The sequence below is a fragment of the Miniopterus natalensis genome, chromosome 7 (assembly GCF_054644295.1).
Source record: "Miniopterus natalensis isolate mMinNat1 chromosome 7, mMinNat1.hap1, whole genome shotgun sequence".
Classification (NCBI taxonomy): Eukaryota; Metazoa; Chordata; class Mammalia; order Chiroptera; family Miniopteridae; genus Miniopterus; species Miniopterus natalensis.
This window is the reverse complement of record NC_142087.1, coordinates 25,396,367-25,414,063: the sequence shown is the minus strand read 5'-3', so window position 1 is coordinate 25,414,063 and position 17,697 is coordinate 25,396,367. Positions and strand designations below refer to the sequence as shown.

General features: G+C 41.9%; 1 protein-coding gene across 2 annotated transcripts in view; it reads left to right on the top strand.

Annotated features, from left to right (window-relative positions):
* The window catches only part of KIF16B (kinesin family member 16B), a 197,053-nt gene that overhangs the window by 20,865 nt on the left and 158,491 nt on the right, over nucleotides 1–17,697 (top strand). For both annotated transcript variants that reach the window (XM_087818884.1, XM_087818883.1), the window contains exons 2-9: nucleotides 2,205–2,274; nucleotides 4,297–4,410; nucleotides 8,989–9,105; nucleotides 11,036–11,133; nucleotides 11,868–11,977; nucleotides 14,476–14,618; nucleotides 16,048–16,216; nucleotides 16,384–16,515. In XM_087818884.1, coding sequence (XP_087675010.1) covers nucleotides 2,205–2,274; nucleotides 4,297–4,410; nucleotides 8,989–9,105; nucleotides 11,036–11,133; nucleotides 11,868–11,977; nucleotides 14,476–14,618; nucleotides 16,048–16,216; nucleotides 16,384–16,515 — 953 coding nt within the window. The remainder of the gene's footprint in view (nucleotides 1–2,204; nucleotides 2,275–4,296; nucleotides 4,411–8,988; nucleotides 9,106–11,035; nucleotides 11,134–11,867; nucleotides 11,978–14,475; nucleotides 14,619–16,047; nucleotides 16,217–16,383; nucleotides 16,516–17,697) is intronic.

Genomic DNA, 17,697 nt, shown 5'->3' with positions numbered 1-17,697 from the left:
TTTATTTCATGAGAGTAATTGTAAGGCCAGTTATCACTCTGTTGTGTTAATATAATGTCAGAGCAGTGCCTTCAAACCTTAGTGTTCATCGGCATCTCCTAGGGCTCTTGTTAAAGTGCAGCTTCCCCCCTGTTCAGCAGGTCTGCCCTGTGGCCTGAGATCCCTCATTTCTAATGAGTTCCCCGGGGCTGCTGCTGCTGCTGGGTCCGGGGCTACACTTTGGGCTACTAATAAGGGTCTGAGCTGGGGTGCCTGTCTTTTGGGACACAGAGCTTTTTGAGAAACTGAGGAAAGCTAGAGACCCTCAGAACAGCGAACCTGTCTGCACCCCCTTCCCCACCACCACACCCGAGTCACACAGTGTCAGGGAGGCGGTGAATGCTTTGAAACCCACCTGGCATCTTCAGTTTTGATTTCAGGAGTGCTGATAGAAAGATGCTCTCGTTACACAGCGGTCTTTCATCAGCATCTCTCCTCGTATTTTTTATAGAATGGATGTTAATATAAAGGTAGGAAAGCGCTTTTGTGGTTACCAACAGGTTATAAGAAACGATTGCGTGGGGGGTCCTTACACCTCTGCAGGTGTCAGGCCCTGAGCTGTGGCGTTACTTAGCCTCTGGCTTCCAGCCCCGGCGGCAGGCATAGTAGCAGCTGCGTGGCTTTGTGTTTTATAAACAGGAATTGACAAGTGCTGTCGTCACCTATCAGGGTTGCTTCTAATCTCCTTAGATCCCTGGGTAATTCTGGGCCCCCACAGCTACTTGTTGATAATAGTGGTTTTAGAATGAGAGATCTAGACAAATTAGGTTATGAGTGACTGAGAAAGGCCCAGGTGGGCGTGGGAGGCATTTAGATGGGGCAGGCTGTGCTGTCAGCTTCACCCGTGCCGTTCTCTTGCTGCGCAGGATGTACTTTCAGTAGTTGATGCTGCAGGAAAGGGGCCCGTTTGTGCAGTATTTGCTTTAGGACTGCATGAACGTGGGGTGTCCCTGAGGGGCAGGAGTGGAAGCACCTTGCACGTGGAAGGGGTTTCATTTGTTGGGTCCTCAGAGGCGTTGCTCTGTTCATCCAGGCACACCTTCTTTACTCTGGCTCGAGAAAGTGAAGTGGGGCCTGCGTGAATCCGCTGTGGCTTCTGAGCGGCGTTTACCGCACGCTCTCTGGGTTTAGGTGTTCTCTCTCTCTCTCTGGTCATCCTGAGGTGGCCAGGAAGCTGTCAGCACCTGGTTCCTCCACCCTTGGATTATTTGGAAGTAAATCCCAGACATCATATCATTTTTATTTGTAAATATTTCAGTACGTATCTCTAAAAGGTTAAGACTTTTAAAAAATCATTATTATACCATTATCACATTTAAAATAGTGATAATAATTCCTTAATATCATCAAATATCTGGTCAGTGTTAACATTTCTCTACATGTAACTTCAAAAAGCCTTTTCTGTTTGAGTTATGAGATCCAATTGGTTGTGTCTTTAAAGTCTTTTTTGATAGGTTACCTGGCATCTTTACATTCCTTGCAACTGGTTGCCATTGTTATTGAGTAAACCAGTTCATTTATCTGTCAGCCTGCCCAGAGGCTGGATTGTGCTGATTGCCCCTGGCACTGTTGGTGGTGGGGCACCTTGCACTCCCCACTTCCACTTCATTTGTTTTTCAATGACTTAACACTCCCTTGTGTGGACATGGCCATTTATTCTAGGGAACTGTTCTTTTTAGACGTCCTTTTGACTCCCTCTTCCAAGTAGATATAGAAAGAAGGTGGGAGGAGGGGGCAGTGCCCTGGCTGCTTCTGGAAGCAGCTTCTGGTTGTGACCACTCGCTCCAGTTTCCCTTTTAGCTGTCACCCTGGGTGGAGGGGTAAAGTGTCTTTCTCTTTATAACCAGTTGAGTGGGGCTGCCTTTTTCATGATTCACAGCCCTCCGTAGTTTCTGTCATTTCATTCACACTCCTTGTGACTTACAGTTAGACATTTTTCTAGATTCTGACAACTCATTATTTGCCTGTTTCCGTTTTTGATGGTGGTATCTCTTTTGCACGGCTTTATGATTATATTAGTAAGGATTTGGGAGGAGTTGTATCAGTGATTGTGCTTCCGATGCCATTTAAAAACAAATTCCCATATGTAAAATGTAAGTAACACAATTTTTTTTTTTAATAACAAACCTTTCTCTCCTAACCATACTGCATTATTTGTATTGCAGGGAAAAGGACTTGGAAGCCAAATTCATTATTCAAATGGAGAAAAGCAAAACAGTAATCACAAACTTAAAGGCAAGTAGCAACCTGACCTTGCTCCCGTCCCATGAGCCCCCGTGTTTGTTATAACAAATCGTGGATCAATGAAATGCCACTGCTATTGCCACGCTCTTCCTCTCTCAGTCAGTTAGCCATGCCCGCCTGCTCTTGGCTGGGGCTCAGTCACGAAGCAGGAGGGTTGGTCCCCCGTTTCCTCTCTCATCCCTGGTTTCATTTGGTCTAAAGACCAGACCCAAGCTGTCGCTCTGGTGTGTGAGCTCATTGGCTTAGTCTAGACCCAGGCATTTTTATCCTGTGTCCTGGAGTGGATCGTTAGCTGGGCCATTGACTATATTTTGTGAATTATTAAATAAGATTTGGCCCTAGATTTGTTTTATTTTTAATAAAAATAATGTTTATAAACTTTGCGAGAGGAGCTGGTTTTATTTTTCAAAATTCAGGGGATGAAAGATAAAAACACTGAATTTTGTTTTCTGGAAAAAAAAATTGGAAAAATAATTTTCTAAGATGGCAGGTTCTTCCTATTGCACTTAAAATATCCTATTTGTTTGTTCGATCAGTGAATTTTTAAGTCTCTGAATAGTTTTTACTTGGGGAGGAATTAAGGGTGTAATGTTAATAATAAGTCATGTGCTTTACGGACTCATCCCCTTTCTCAGATATTTGTCATAAATGTGCAGGTTTGCATTTCTGAAGCCTGCTCCTCTCTGGTCAAGTGCAGATCAGTCTCAGGTTGGATTTCTCTTAATTTGTGGCTCAAGGGACCGGACACTTTGAAATCTAATTTCAAAGTGGTGCAACTTGATCTCCAGTGCTAGAAGCTGGGGAATGCTGTATCTTCCAGTTGGGCCTCGCCCTAGATAATTTGATAGGCCTCCTTTGAAGCTCTGATGGCCCTTTGCCCAAGGCATTCTCCAGTGGAATGCCCACTGGCCACAATCCTTGTACCTTCTAGCTCTGTTTGGCCCACACTTAGCTTTCCCTCCTTTGACCTCCCACATCTCAGATTCCTGCCAGTCCCCACTTAGCCCTTCCCTCCTCTTAGTTACTTTGCTTTGCTTCATGTATCTTTGTGTACTCACAGTGCTGTGGTAGAGGTTTGGAGATCACTGGGGGTGGAGGGGACATCTGTAATACTTTCAACAATAAAGATAAAAAAAAGTAATTGGCAAAAAAAAAGTTTAATCATTAAAAATTGTATTTACTGAAACAGAGAGGCCTTCTTTCTTCGTACATAGTGGAATCTATTTTCCTGAATTACTCTGTTGCTTTTTGAGATTACAGACATTTCCTCAACTGATATAACCGGAACATATGCCCAGACTTTTAACATTTTAATAACAAGAACCTTAACAAATTTTCTTTATAGTGTCTGAATTATGTTGGGAAAATATGATGCTCATTGAATTTATTCAGCATGTGTCCAGGAAGCTGTGGTGGCATATGAATATTTTTAAACATGATTTTTGGTTCAGTTTAGGTATGGAGCAAGGTAGACAAGATATGTGCAAACATTTGTAATAATATGATACGTCTTGTAGAGTCTAGGCTTTCGGTGGTGGGAGGAAGTACTGGATAGAGTGCCCAAGGGCAGCTTCATGGAAGAGGAAGCATCTGAACTGGAGTTTTCAAAGGTGCCACAAAATCATGAAACTCTTGGAGACTTCAGTCACATCAGCATCATCTGAATAGCACCCCCTGGAGTTGTGCAGACCCCAACTCTGGTGGCTTCGGGTAGAGGGAACAGTGAAAAGCCCTGAAGACCAGATAAAATAGTCTGGCTGGAGTGTTGGGTTTATATAAAGCAATCATGATAAAATGTCCAGGAAAGTTGCCTGGGGTCATATCATGGATTGACCCTGGATTTATTTATTCTTGGTGGTGGTGGAGTTAAATGCTTCTCAGGATGTAAATATGAAAAATGGTGATCATTGTACATTTTTTACAAAGAAAAATTTTTAGATTACTTGTCAACTGACAGTGCTCTTTACTTCCTATATTATTATTATTATCATAATCATAATTATATCTCTCTAGATACCAGAAGGAGGGACAGGGGACTCAGGGAGAGAACGGACCAAGACCTTCACTTACGACTTTTCTTTTTATTCTGCTGATACAAAAAGTCCAGATTATGTTTCACAAGAAATGGTAAGATATTTTCAAAATCTTTATTTTGGTTTATTTTTCATATTGAGAAAACATGCCTACCCTAAACTTCTTAAAACATCCAATTTTTGAAGAATATACTTTATATAAAATTAGTCTTGGCTAACATAGCTTTTTTGGTTGTTATATAGCACCACTTATCTTAAGCCTGAGAATTCAATCCCCAAAAGGTTGATTTTTTTTTTTTTTTTTAACCTCTAAGCATGATGATTGTAACTTTTATTTCAAAACTTTGACGCTACTATTTTGAAGGAGCTTTGCAAATAAAACATTTCTGGGGGGACATTGTTGTGCTGTTAATCTTGGCAAATGAGCCACTTCGCTCTGAGTCTTGTGCAGGGCAGAGCTTTTGGAAGTAGACTTCAAACACAGGCCACATCTCCCCTGCTGGCGTGGATCGTTACAGGTTCTGGAAAGAAGGATTCTAGAAAGAAAGAACATTTGTCCAAAAGATTTATACATCCTAGAGTAAAGCTGCAGTTTGTCCAAGAAACCTGTACTATAGGCCTTTATAGTCTGAAATGTAGATATGACATGGGCAGAAAGAACAGACTCTAAGATCTTCCCAGGAAACTATGGTATATTGACACTTCATGTGAGCAGAAGGACAAGGCTATTTCTCTAGGTAGGTGGGTCAAGGAGGGTGTTTGAGCTGAGTGGGGATATGGGAAGCACCAGTGTGGGGGGAAGAACATGGGCTTCATGGCTCGGCCTCTTCTTGGCTTGTTAACTGCCTCAGGTCTTCATGGGTTACAAGGATAAGAATTCCAGCCTGTGCTGGGTTGCGATCCATGTGATGGCATCTTGTCTGGTTTCTCGCAATTTGATGTGTCCATGTACCTGAATCATGGCATTGCCGACGAACATATTAGAAATGCAGAATCTCAGGACCTCTCTCAGACCTCTGAATCTGAAACTGCATTTTTTAGCATAATCCCCAGGCTATTTACACGTACCTCAACATTTGAGAAACATAGTTGGTTTAGAAACAGATTGTGAAAGAGATTGGTATGAAGGCGGCGTCTGGAGAGGAAAGATGGACCAATGCTGCTCGAGTTTATATTGGTGTCAGAAACTTTGGGTGGTGCTCAGGTACACTGTCTCACTTAATCTTCACAAGAACCAAATGAGGTCAACTTTAGCTCCATTTTTCTTTATCAAAGAGACTCAGTGAGCTCAGATAACTTGCTCAAGTCCATAGACAGAATCGACTTGACAGTAGCAGAGCTGAGATCCTGGGGCTGATATATAGGGTATAAAAGGATTGGTGTGTTCTAAATGACAGGCGGATAGGGCAGCCCTTTTGAATCAATAAACAAGAAAAACTCATAGACACAAACAATAGTATGGTAGTTACCAGAGGGAAGGGGACTGGGGGTGAGTACAGGGTCTAGGGGGTCAAATATATGGTGACGGAAGATTTGACTTTGGGCGGTAAACACACATGCAATATACAGATGATGTATCATATAATTATATACTTGAAACCTATATCATTTTATTAACTAATGTCACCCCAACAAATTTAATACAAAAAAATAAAGACATCTTGCCCTGGCCGGGTGGCTCAGTTGGTTGGGCGTCATCCTGTACACCAAAAGATCTTGGGCTCGATTCCCCAGTCAGGGTACCTACCCAGGTTGTGGGTTTGGTCCCTGGTCTGGGTGCTTATGGAGGCAACCGATCAATGTTTCTCACATAGATATTTCTCTCCCTCTCCCTTCCTCTCTCTCTAAAATCAATAAAAACATATCCTCAGGTAAGGATTAAAAAATAAATTAATAAATAGCATTAAAGACATCTTGAGAAAATATATTATGCCTGTTACTATAGTTCAAGTTCCCCTTAATGCTAAACAAATACCAAGTAAGATGACCATGAATATTTCTTCCTTCCAAATTAATTTTAGATTTAGAAGAAAAAAAAATCAATGAGCTATTTAAAGCTAAACTCATGTAAATTAAAGTCCATTCAATAAGGTCTAATTTTCTTAATGATTCTTCAAAATTCCAGAGGGAGGCTTTGATCTCACACAGCCCTGTTTCTTGATTCCACCCTGGAGAAACTTGAAATCTAAAATCTCCCAGTTGACAAGCTGGGTAGAAGAGTCTTTTGTTTTAACAGTGCCCTCTTGTGGGCAATTCCCCTCAAGTGAGGCCCCGTGATACTTGGGATTACTCTGGAAATCAGCTTCTAAGTCTGCTTAGTCAGGCGCCAAGGTGGCTTTTGGATAACCTGGCCAGGCGAGGACCTCAGTGGGGTCTGATGCCAGAGGGGAGAGCAGTTTCTTAAAGCAGCCCTTCCTTCCCTACGCTGTTTGGTAAAAGATGATAAAATCTCCTTTTTTGGATCTGCGATGGGTAGATAGATAGGTAGCCTCTTTTCCTTGCCAAGGACCTTGGAGATGTGGGCAGTGTCTGGCTGCTTCCCTGGGTCCCAAGCCAACTTTGTGTGGGTTACTTGAAGCTGAGACTGAGCCCGGCCTGGGTCTCAGCGCCTCCAGATCTGCATTGTGTAGGCCTATTTTGCAGTCTTGTCTACCAGCCCCAGCTTCCCACCCCACCATCTGTCAGAGAATTCCAGTTGTTAGCTCAGTGGAAAGTAAAGTAATAGCAAAACGGTGGGTGTGGATTATAACCCTGGAGAAGAATTTCATTTTGACGGTGTTTGAGTTTGGTTTAAACATCTTTTCCATGACTTTGTTTTAGCCCAGGCAAAAGTATAAGAGGAGCTCCTTCCTTTATTCTTTGGGAACTTTGTGGAAGGCTATTCTTCCTGCCCATTGGCACTCTGTGAAATGGAAAAACGATGCATACTTTTTGTTTGATCAGAGAGAATTGAAGAAAGATTGAGAGTTTTTCCTCACATTCCATATATAGTGGTGAAAACGAACCTCCCATGGGTGGCCTGGAGCCCTGAGTCTCCCTGAGGTTCCTGGCTTCTGCTTCAGAGGAGTTTGGGGGGTGGGGGGAGGTATCTTCCCTGGTAGGATGGGGGCCTTGTGGTTGGTGTTGGGCATATGGGCAGAGGACATGTGGCTCTGAGGCCTTTAGATGCACAGGCTTTTAGGTGAGAAGGTCCCCGGTGCCAGTCCCAGCTCTGCCACTCGCTGTACTCGCCCAGTGAACTAACCTCTGCCCTGAGAAATGGCTCCAGCGACACTGCTCACCCTGTAGCATTTTTATGAGGCCTAATGCACGAGCACAGTGTGAGCTGCTGTTGAGAGTTGAGTACGTCCATCATCAGAATTTGAAAATAAGATCAGAAAACATCAGCTCCTAAAAGCCGAAATGGATAAAAATGAACTCAGAATGAGTGACATGGTCATTTGTGGAAATGACACGATTGAAATGACACTTCGTAAGCCTTTGACTGACAAGGTTGAGGAAAAAGAGTCCCAGCAAAATGGCAGGGAAATGGTGCCTGGAGAAAGTGGAGTCCAGTTGGCTGTATCTTCATCTCCGCCTTGGCTGACAGGCTGCTGTGAGCGGGGTGGCTTCTGAGGAGCTGAGGCCGACGTGGCCAGTGGTTAGCAGCCCTTTCTAGGGGGTGGGTGTTCGGGCCTGAGGGCCCTAGATCCCTGCAGGGGGGCGATGGGTCTGCTTGCCGGGCATCCCTTCCAGGGACCGAGCACTCCGGAGGGGTGGCGAGGTTCCCACCTTGGATGGCGTGACCCCTCTGACTCTGACTGAGGACCTGATGGCATCTCTTCAGCTGCTGATGTGCCTCATTTTTAAAGCAGGGAGGCGCTCTACGTGCCCTTCGCGTGCTAGTCCGAGAGGGCGGGGCAGCGTGAGGCTGCTGGGCATCTGCAAGGCTGGTGGAACTAGGATGACCACTCATCTTGACTTGCCTCATTTATATCAGTTTTCTGGGTGAAGTGTTTGCCCTTCACCCCAGAGTGTCCCACTGCAGGTGTGTGGTGCAGCAGGCACGGACACAGGCCCCACGCAGCTTCACACAGCCCCGCACAGCTCCACGCGGCTTCATGTCCTCTCCATCGCAGGCAAATATCCAAATAGGAAAAAGCATCTGGACTGACTCCGGGGAGCCCAGCCATCGTGCCTCATTCACCTCCAGACACTTATTTTGATGAATAGCTGGACCCTTAAAATGATCGCATTGATTTGGCGTGGTTTGGGCAGTAACCTCTGGCTGCTGTGACTTTCAGATTTTGAATATTTAGTTTCTGGAAGCCCCGAAAGAATGAAAAACGTTATAAGCTTATTTAATTCTGAAATGGTAAATCATGATGCTTTGAATGATCTTTGCTTCTGTACATGATTGTCACTTGGCTTTGCTTACATTTTTATATTTAAGGAATTTGTTTGTCTATGTAAGTAGGAAAAGGGATGAGGGTTGCTTTTTGCTCGCTTAAAAAAGTCCCCTTTTCATTAGAAACTGGGGTACACATATATATTCTCTTATTAATTCTGCAGTGGTTTATCGATGTGGTGTCATCCCTCTGAGATAAAAGTAGCATTCAAGAATATTGTGAACACCGAAGGGGCTTCTATTAAAATCCATGGTAATATCTTTTGTGTTTTTTTTGGCTTTCAGGTTTTCAAAACCCTTGGCACAGATGTCGTGAAGTCCGCCTTTGAAGGTTATAATGCCTGTGTCTTTGCATATGGACAGACTGGATCGGGAAAGTCGTACACGATGATGGGGAATTCGGTTCGTTGTTCACACTGTGGGAGGAGCATTTTTTTAATCTCTCTCTGGACTAACAACATTGTCTCTTTATCTATTTGGTCTGCACTAACTTGCTTTTCATGTTCTGACCATTCTTTAGCAATAAGATAAAGCTCAGTAATAGGTTGCACTGAATTTCATTTCAGAGATTTTAAATTGGAAATAGTTTGAAGTTTATAAGCATGAGTATTGGGTGCAGCCTCAGCTCATTTCCCATTTTTAAAGGCTTTATAATCTTATCACAGAAGCATCCGGGGCCCTCAAGTAATTTATTCTTCTTTTCTGCCAACACAACAGTTTGAATAAAATTACTGAACTATCTTCTTTTTAAAATTATTCAGAACATTTTTTCCCCAAGAAAAATGTAAAAAAAAATATATATATCTTTGGTAGAAAGGTATTACATAAATCCAACAAATACATAAAAAGGGTTAGAATTATACAGTTTATATAGCATGTATATGTTTATAAACATAGTATGTAGAAATTAGTAATTATGCTATATAAATTAACAAACGTGGAAGTTATATTTGCCCCAAAATATGGAGTGAAAACTAGGCATTACTGCAGGAACTTGACCTTGGTTGTATTTTCTCCAGATCCAGATAGTGTTATGTTTTACGTTTTTTATGCCATGGTGAAACTGTTCACTGGTTCTCAGATCTCAGACCTAAGGCATGTTCTAGATGGAGACGCTAGCAGAGGATCGCTGCTTCCTGCGGCGGGCACAGCAGTGCCTTTAGTGCTGACGGGTCGCCGGTGCAGGGAAGTAGTGCAGTAAAGGAGGCTTGGTCACCCCAGGTGACAGTGTTCAGTACATGTGTCCTGGCTTCCAACTCCAGGCTTTTCCTTGACGTGATCAGTAGATAGATGCTGGGCAGAAAGTCCTCAGTGCCAAAAGCGGGGAAGAGCAAATAGGAAAGAACCAACACACGCATTTCCGTTTGTCACTAATTTTCTCTTCCTGCTCTCCTGTGCCTTTGAAAAACTAACCTTATCTAAAAATTAAATTTCCCTGGAGCTGTCTTATGTAAGTTAAACATTAATAAAGCACTCATAAACTATAGCTGTTTGCTCTGAAATTACAGTTGAGTACTGTTTGTATATTTAAAAAAAAAAATTTTTTTTTAAAGCAAGAACTAAAAATACAGTAAAAGGCCTCTTTTTCCTTGGTAAAAATTGGTACTGATTTAATGGTATAAAGAAAAAAAATCTCTTAAAGCTGTGATGACATTTCTTTTGTTTTTTGGGCAGGGGATCTAGGGAAGCTGGAGATGGACTTCAGAAGCAAACATTGAAGCTCTGAAGTTTCAGTTTTCTAACAGCGTTTTGCCTCATCTTTCGTGTCATTCTGACGTTCATCAGCTTGTTAGTGCTGACTGAACGCGAAAATTATTGATTATGCCTGCACGTGGCTATAAGTAATATGTATTAAGTCTTCCTGTCTGGGAAGGCCAGTGAGGAATTAGTGCATCAAAGGAGGGATGTCCTCCGTGTTTTAATGTGTTCCTACCCCTGTTTTAAGACCATTGTTAGCTCTTTTGAGAGTTTACAAAGTTTTCCTTGGTGTTTCTTTTCTGCACAGTGTACATTTCAACTTCTTTGGTCATTTGTCCAGATCTGACTTTTAACATTTATTCTATAGCTGTAGACTATCTTGTTTTCTTATGTTTGCATGCCACAGTTTAGCTGATAATCTCACTGTGTGGAAATCAGAAAGCCCAACCCTCTTATTTCAGAGAGTAGGGAGCAGCTCTGGGGAGCAAGTGGTGTGTCTCGGCACCGGGTGGTATAGGCTTGGGGTTGGTGTGCCGGCCTGTGAGTCCAAGTCCACTCCAGCCAACTACATATGCAGTTACCCGTTGCTTTTGTTTCGAGTGACAGCTGTTGTCCTTCCTCTTCCCCACTGTAGGGCGATTCTGGCTTAATACCTCGGATATGTGAAGGGCTCTTCAGTCGTATAAGTGAAACCACCAGATGGGACGAAGCATCTTTTCGAACTGAAGTCAGGTAGGACCCGGACCCGAGTGAGCAAGAGCTTGGCTGGAGCTTACCTTTAAGGCACCAGGAATGGATAGAGCCCTTGGTTCCTGAGGGAGAGTCTGCCTTTATCTCCTGACCTATGGTAGTTGGATATAGACCTGAAAACATGTTTGTTTTCAGTGACTTTCTTGGGCACAGTTTGAATTAGGATTTGGGAGGCTGGTAGAAATAACCCAGATTCATCAGAAACACTAATTTTGGATGTTTTGCTCAAATGCCGTGAGCTTTTGACTTTTAACAGCATACCCAGTTAATTACCTTATTCTTGTAGCTGAATGTGCTGTGTGTTTTTCTTTATGTTGGTAGGATCACTAAAAATGTCATCTTTAAATATATCTGCATGGTTGAGGTGTTTTTTCCTCGAAATTAAGCCTTTCTGGGAGCCTGTCTCCTCATTGGTTTTGAGGACAGACGTAGCAATCAGGAGCTCTTCTTCTCATGGCTGCTCTCAGTAGCTGCATGGCCTTGGACAAGTTGCCTAAATCCCCCGAAACCTCTACTGCCTACCCTATAAAATGGGGGTAATCGGAGCCCTTACCTCTGGGTTGTTGTCGGGATTAAATGACACATTCCACGTAGAGTGCTTGGTGTAGCACCTGACGCATCCTTAGCGCCCATAAATGCATGTTGCTGCTGTTGTTACTGTTATTATTAATATCTGAAATAATTTTTCTGAATTCAGTTCTATTTTAAATTTTTAGCTACTTAGAGATTTATAATGAACGTGTACGAGATCTACTTAGGCGGAAGTCATCCAAAACCTTCAATTTAAGAGTCCGTGAGCATCCAAAAGAAGGACCTTATGTTGAGGGTAAGAATGAATACTTCACAGCCCTATTCTTATTGGGAATTTGTGCAAAAATAATAGTTGCAAAGAAAAAAGTAGGACGATGGTGAGATACAATTTTTTAATTTATTTGGCAGCTTAATATAGTAAAAATGCCGTGCTGTTTCTACACAATGTTTATTTAGTGAACTCATACTTCACTGGGCACTCACTGGTTTTCTGGGGCTTGCCAATAGATTTCCTCTGGCTTTAAGAACTCTCTGGCAATTTGTTTTCCAGTGTTCTCAGGCAGGATAAGCAACCCTATGACCTGTCTTTTTTAATGGCATTGCATTTTAGCGGTATATTTTTACTGACACTAATGGTAACACATGACCAGAAGGAGATGCTAAGACGTCTTGCCTTTTGAGAAGGTCATTTACAGAGTTTCCTGTGCTGTGACTCTCAGAATTTGTGGTCTGATGGCTGTGTCACAGTTGATTGTGAGGCATGTCACAAGTATAGATGGGTAAGGGGATGTCCCTTGCTAATTATTTTAAATATAGGCTGGATTTAAAGCTCTTCTTATTAAAAAGAAAAAAAAAAGCTACTCTCACTTATTCTGAGTAAGGCATCTGAGTAGTGGCCAGTCTGTAGGAACCACACAGAAGAATGTGCTTGAGTGTGGCTGTCATCTTTTGGGTGTGTCTTTTTGGAGGCAAGGCTGAGAACTGGTCATGGTGTTAAAGATGTTCCAGTCACGGTCACTCATTTTACTTGCAGATATCAGGTGAACCAATAGGACCCCATCTGCATTTATTAAAGTTCCAATTGAACTTTTGCGTTTTATGCCCAAAGTAAGGTGTGTGATTATGCATTTGCTTGTGGAGTGTGGAATAGCTGTTATAGATTTAGCCTAACTGTGCTTCATGTTTTCCCTCTTATTGTGCTAGTAGGTGTTAAAACATATTATAAAGCTGGTTTATGAAGAGACAGAATGGTCAAACAGGCTAAAACATTCAGAATTTGATGTAGGTACACATGGGCATTTAGTTTCTAATACATTTGCTATTCAAACATTGGGGGAATATGGGTTATTAAGTCAATTATTTCCAGAAATTTGGAGAAAGGAAGGCTTTAAAAAATCGGACTTAAAACCCAGAAACCATGAAGTAAATGTGTTAAATTTGAAGTGGTAAAACAATAAAATTTTATACTTGGCAGAAGAACCATATGCAAAGTAAAAAGACAACTTACAAAATGAGGAAAATATTTTCAATTCAAGTTTCAGACAAAGGACCAATGTTCCTAATATATAAAAAGCTCCTATAAATCAGTAAGGACAAGTCCAGCAACCTAGTAGAAAAATGAACAAAGTGTGTGAATAGGCTATCCACAGAAATAGAAATACAGATGATTTTTAAATGGAGGAAAGAATGCTCAGCCTCACTCATAGAGAAAAGCAAAATAAAAATGCTTCAATATTACACTTGTTAGCTGTCTTTGGCAGATGTAAGCAAGCCTGATATGTCAGCGTTGGGAGACAGGCAGTTTTATGCATTGCTCCTGCTGGGTGTTAATGGCCTTCTGTGGGGAGCAAGTTTTGCCATATCTATCAAGATTTCAAATGTGCTTGATCCAGCAATTTCACCTCTTACGAATTCATTCTGCAGAAATATTTACACACATTTGAAAAGACCTGTGTACAAGACTGTAGCAGTGTTACTTGTAATCGGAAACAAAATATGAAGAACTTCTGTAATCTCGATGGGCAACTGGTTAAATTGGTTATGGCTCATGCGTGCCGGCAAATGCCCTGCCGCCATACAAGTGAACGGGAGTCACCTTAACGGATACAGAATATTCTTCAATATATTATTATATAGAAAAAAGCAGGATGCAAAACTATGTTTTCGGTATGCTGCCATTTGTGTTAAAGGGGGGAAATGTTTTTTTAAAAAAATATTTATTGCCCGTTTATGTATGGGTTATTTCCAGAAGGGTATGGAGGAACTGCTACCTTTGGGTTGCCTGGCAGAAGGGGGTGTGGGTTAGGGTTATAGGATAGGGTTGGGGGACACCCTTTACGTAGAATACCTTTTGTAGTGTTTGACTTTGGAACTATAGGAATGTTCCCAAGAAAATGAATTAAAGTGTTCAAAGAGGATTTAAAAATTGCTTTCTGGCTTTGCCTGAAGTTAGTGTTTACGTCTCCCTTCCCCGTGCGGAGGCTGGTGCGGAGGCTGACGGTAGGAGCTACCATTTATCTCTGTGTTAGGCGGGCGTTACTCAGATCGGACGCCTGGCTCCCGGGGGGCTGCGGGACTCGGCCCTAACCCTGTAAGTCGCTCGAGAGCAGCAGAGCTGGGATTTGATCCCCGGAGGCCCCGCTCCTGAGTGTGTTATCAGCTGCCCCTCTCTAGGAACAAGTTAAGATCTCCAAACAACACATTTGTCCAGTCATGTCTTATTTCATAGAGGTAAATTTCTTATTCCATTTATTGTATATTAGGAAGATTTCTTCACCCCCCCCCTTTTTTCAGATTTATCCAAACATTTAGTACAGAATTATGGTGACGTAGAAGAACTTATGGATGCAGGAAATATCAATCGGACGACCGCAGCGACTGGGATGAACGACGTCAGTAGCAGGTCTCATGCCATCTTCACCATCAAGTTCACTCAGGTAAGGGCAGATTTGGGGACCAGCTGGCTCTGTCCCTGAGGTCTGTACTTGCTGATTAGCACCAGCTAATTGCTGAACCAGGAGCCTGCAGGCAAAGGTGACTGACTGTCATGTTCCTGTTAATTAGACGTGAACATGTGCTGTGTGCTGAGTTTCTCTGTGGTTACGATCAGTGATTTGAAATGTCCTGATATGTACTCTTAAGAAATATTTAGCGGACTCCTGCCCTGTACAGAACACAAGACATCTTGCTTTGTGCTTAATTAAGCAAAATTTTTCATTGTTGTAACCTCTGTGGGAGATAGTGGATTGCAAGTCAGACCAGTTAGAGGCCAAGGTATGTAAGTCGTTGGGGTGCATTATGGCTCCATGGAGCTCACCCCACAATGCTGATTCTGATTATCAGAGTGATACTCAGGGACAAGGAACATTTTTATGTACTAATATAATAATTCATCCGATCAAGGCAGGGGAGGGCATTTTGAATATATCTGGAAATTATTGAAGGTACATATTTTGACACCTAGGCTAGTAGAACAGATGAATGCAAAAATGTAGGGTCTTGTCAGGGCTTGATAGTATGTTTGGAGTTTGGGGATGTCCTGGCTTATATTGACCACTGAGCACATCAGATACAAAAGGTAGCATTTTGTAATGAGGGAATCAGAGAGCAAAAAAAGAAAACTTCTCTTAGGTCAATTGATAAATTCTCCACATCTTTACCTTCTGTTAGACCTTTGCTTTAATTTACTCTAGTGGTTTTCCCCCCAGCTTTCCAGTTAATGCAGAATAGGATGTGACTATTGCTAATTTCTAAGAGGCTTACATTTCTGTCAAAACATGCCAATTTCTTTTTAGCATTTTGGTTCAGACTGTAAAGTGTAGGTTAAAAGTCTTTGAGAAAGTAAGGTTTTGGTAGAATTTGGAATCAAGAACTATAGTATTTCAGATGATCACTTTTTAAATAATTTGTTAAACAGATGTTTTAATATCAAATAATGGTCAAATAATCTTTTACATAACTGTTTACATTCATTGTGTTTTGGAGAGACATCATGCTCTGAATGCTGAAGGTTCTAGATGAAAACAAAGCTAATTGTTTACTTGTATTTCTCTTTGTCTTGTGCCTCTCAGTGCCTAGGTTCCTACCCCGCTGCAGTCAGACTCAGTGAGCCTTTGTTGAGAAACAGTGAGTGATTTCAGCAATGGAATATGCTCCAGAAAATTTAGCAATCACCTATGGTATTCAGTTTAAGTTTGGGAGTTTTTATGATCAATGAGAAGGCCAATGAAACAACCAAATTAAAAACCAAAACCAAAGCTAAGCTGAGAGATCATAGTGAGAAGTGGAAAATAATCAGCACGTGTACCGTTACCAACATCAGAGCCGTTTATGCTTCGTCGGTTTTGCTTTTCTGTTTCACCACAGGCCAAATTTGATTCTGAAATGCCGTGCGAAACCGTGAGTAAGATCCACTTAGTCGATCTTGCTGGAAGTGAGCGCGCCGATGCCACTGGTGCCACTGGGGTGAGACTCAAGGAAGGGGGGAACATTAACAAGTCCCTCGTGACTCTGGGAAACGTCATTTCTGCCTTAGGTAGGTTTATACCGGTCTCCTGCCTCCTCTTATTTGTTGTGGTCCTGTATTAGCACAAAGCAATTATGTTTGTGTTTTAAACTCAGGTTATATCCTCAAGGTTTTCTGGAGCTGAATTAGAGAGAAAGGCTTTAATAATTGTCTTTTTTTTTTCCCCCTCCCTGCAGCCGATTTATCTCAGGATGCAGCAGCCCCTTTTGTAAAGAAGAAGCAGGTTTTCGTGCCTTACAGGGATTCTGTTTTGACTTGGTTGTTGAAAGATAGCCTTGGAGGAAACTCTAAAACTATCATGATTGCCAGTAAGAACTTTCAATTCTTTTCCTCAACAGAGTGTTGCATGCGAATTAACTGTAAATGTTTACGTTTAAGGAGTCTCATTAGGAAATCGCTTCTTTTTTATGTTAAAAAATAATAGCTTTTCTATCATGAAAAAACAACTAACTGATCTAGTTTTCAGTGTCCTGTTGCTCTTTTTCTCTTTTACTGGTTCCATAAACTTGCCATGTTCATGGTGATGCAGGCTGGGGTACATGCAGAACAATTCTCAGCTTTCCTCTGCTTAAAGAGCAGGATAGAAACGTTTAACTCCACTAACTTGCAGAAGAAAATCATTCTAGGGACCTAAAGTAACCCAACTTAAAAGTTTTAAAGCAGTAAATGTGGAATTTTAAAATTAAGAATTGAGGGGGAAAAGACCCAAGAAATATAACAAATAGTAATAATAGTAATATATTTTACTTCTGTATTTTTACTAATTAACTAAAAGAAGCAGAACAGAAAAAAATATACAAAGAGAAGGTGACTGTTGAGAACTCAAAGCTGTTTCCCTCCTGACCCCACTTTTCTTTCCCTTTTCTCCCTCCTTTCCCTTCCCCTGCCTCCATGTCTCCCCGACTCCCCTTGCCATGTATTAACTGGGCAAGGGATCTACCCCGGGGTGCGCACCCCAGATGCATTATGTAGCCACCTAAGCCCTAAAGTTTGTGGGGTGGGGTGGAGGGTGCAGTTAACCAACAGCTTTATGAAGAAAAAAACGAACTGATATACTGACTGTTTCCAAAGTATTCACGCTCTGGATTTTTATAGATGGTAGACTTTGCCAGAACTATAAAAGAACTATAAAAAATATTTTAATTTCTACTTAATACTGAGAAGTACAAATACAGTAGTCCCCCTAATCTGTGGTTTTGCTTCCTGCGTTTTCAGTTACCCCTGGTCAACGTTGGTCCAAATATATTAAATGGAAAATCCCAGAAATAAAAAATTAGTAAGTTTTAAATTGTGCACTGTTCTGAGTAGCAGTGATGAAATTGCGCACCATCCTGCTCGGTCCTAGCCAGGTCGTGAATATCCTGCGTTTGCCCAGTGTCTTCACACCGTATATGCTCCCCGCCTGTAGGCCATTTGGTAGCTGTCTGGTTATCAGATCAGCTGTCCTGGTATCATAGTGCTTGCGTTCAAGTCACTCTTATGTTACCTAA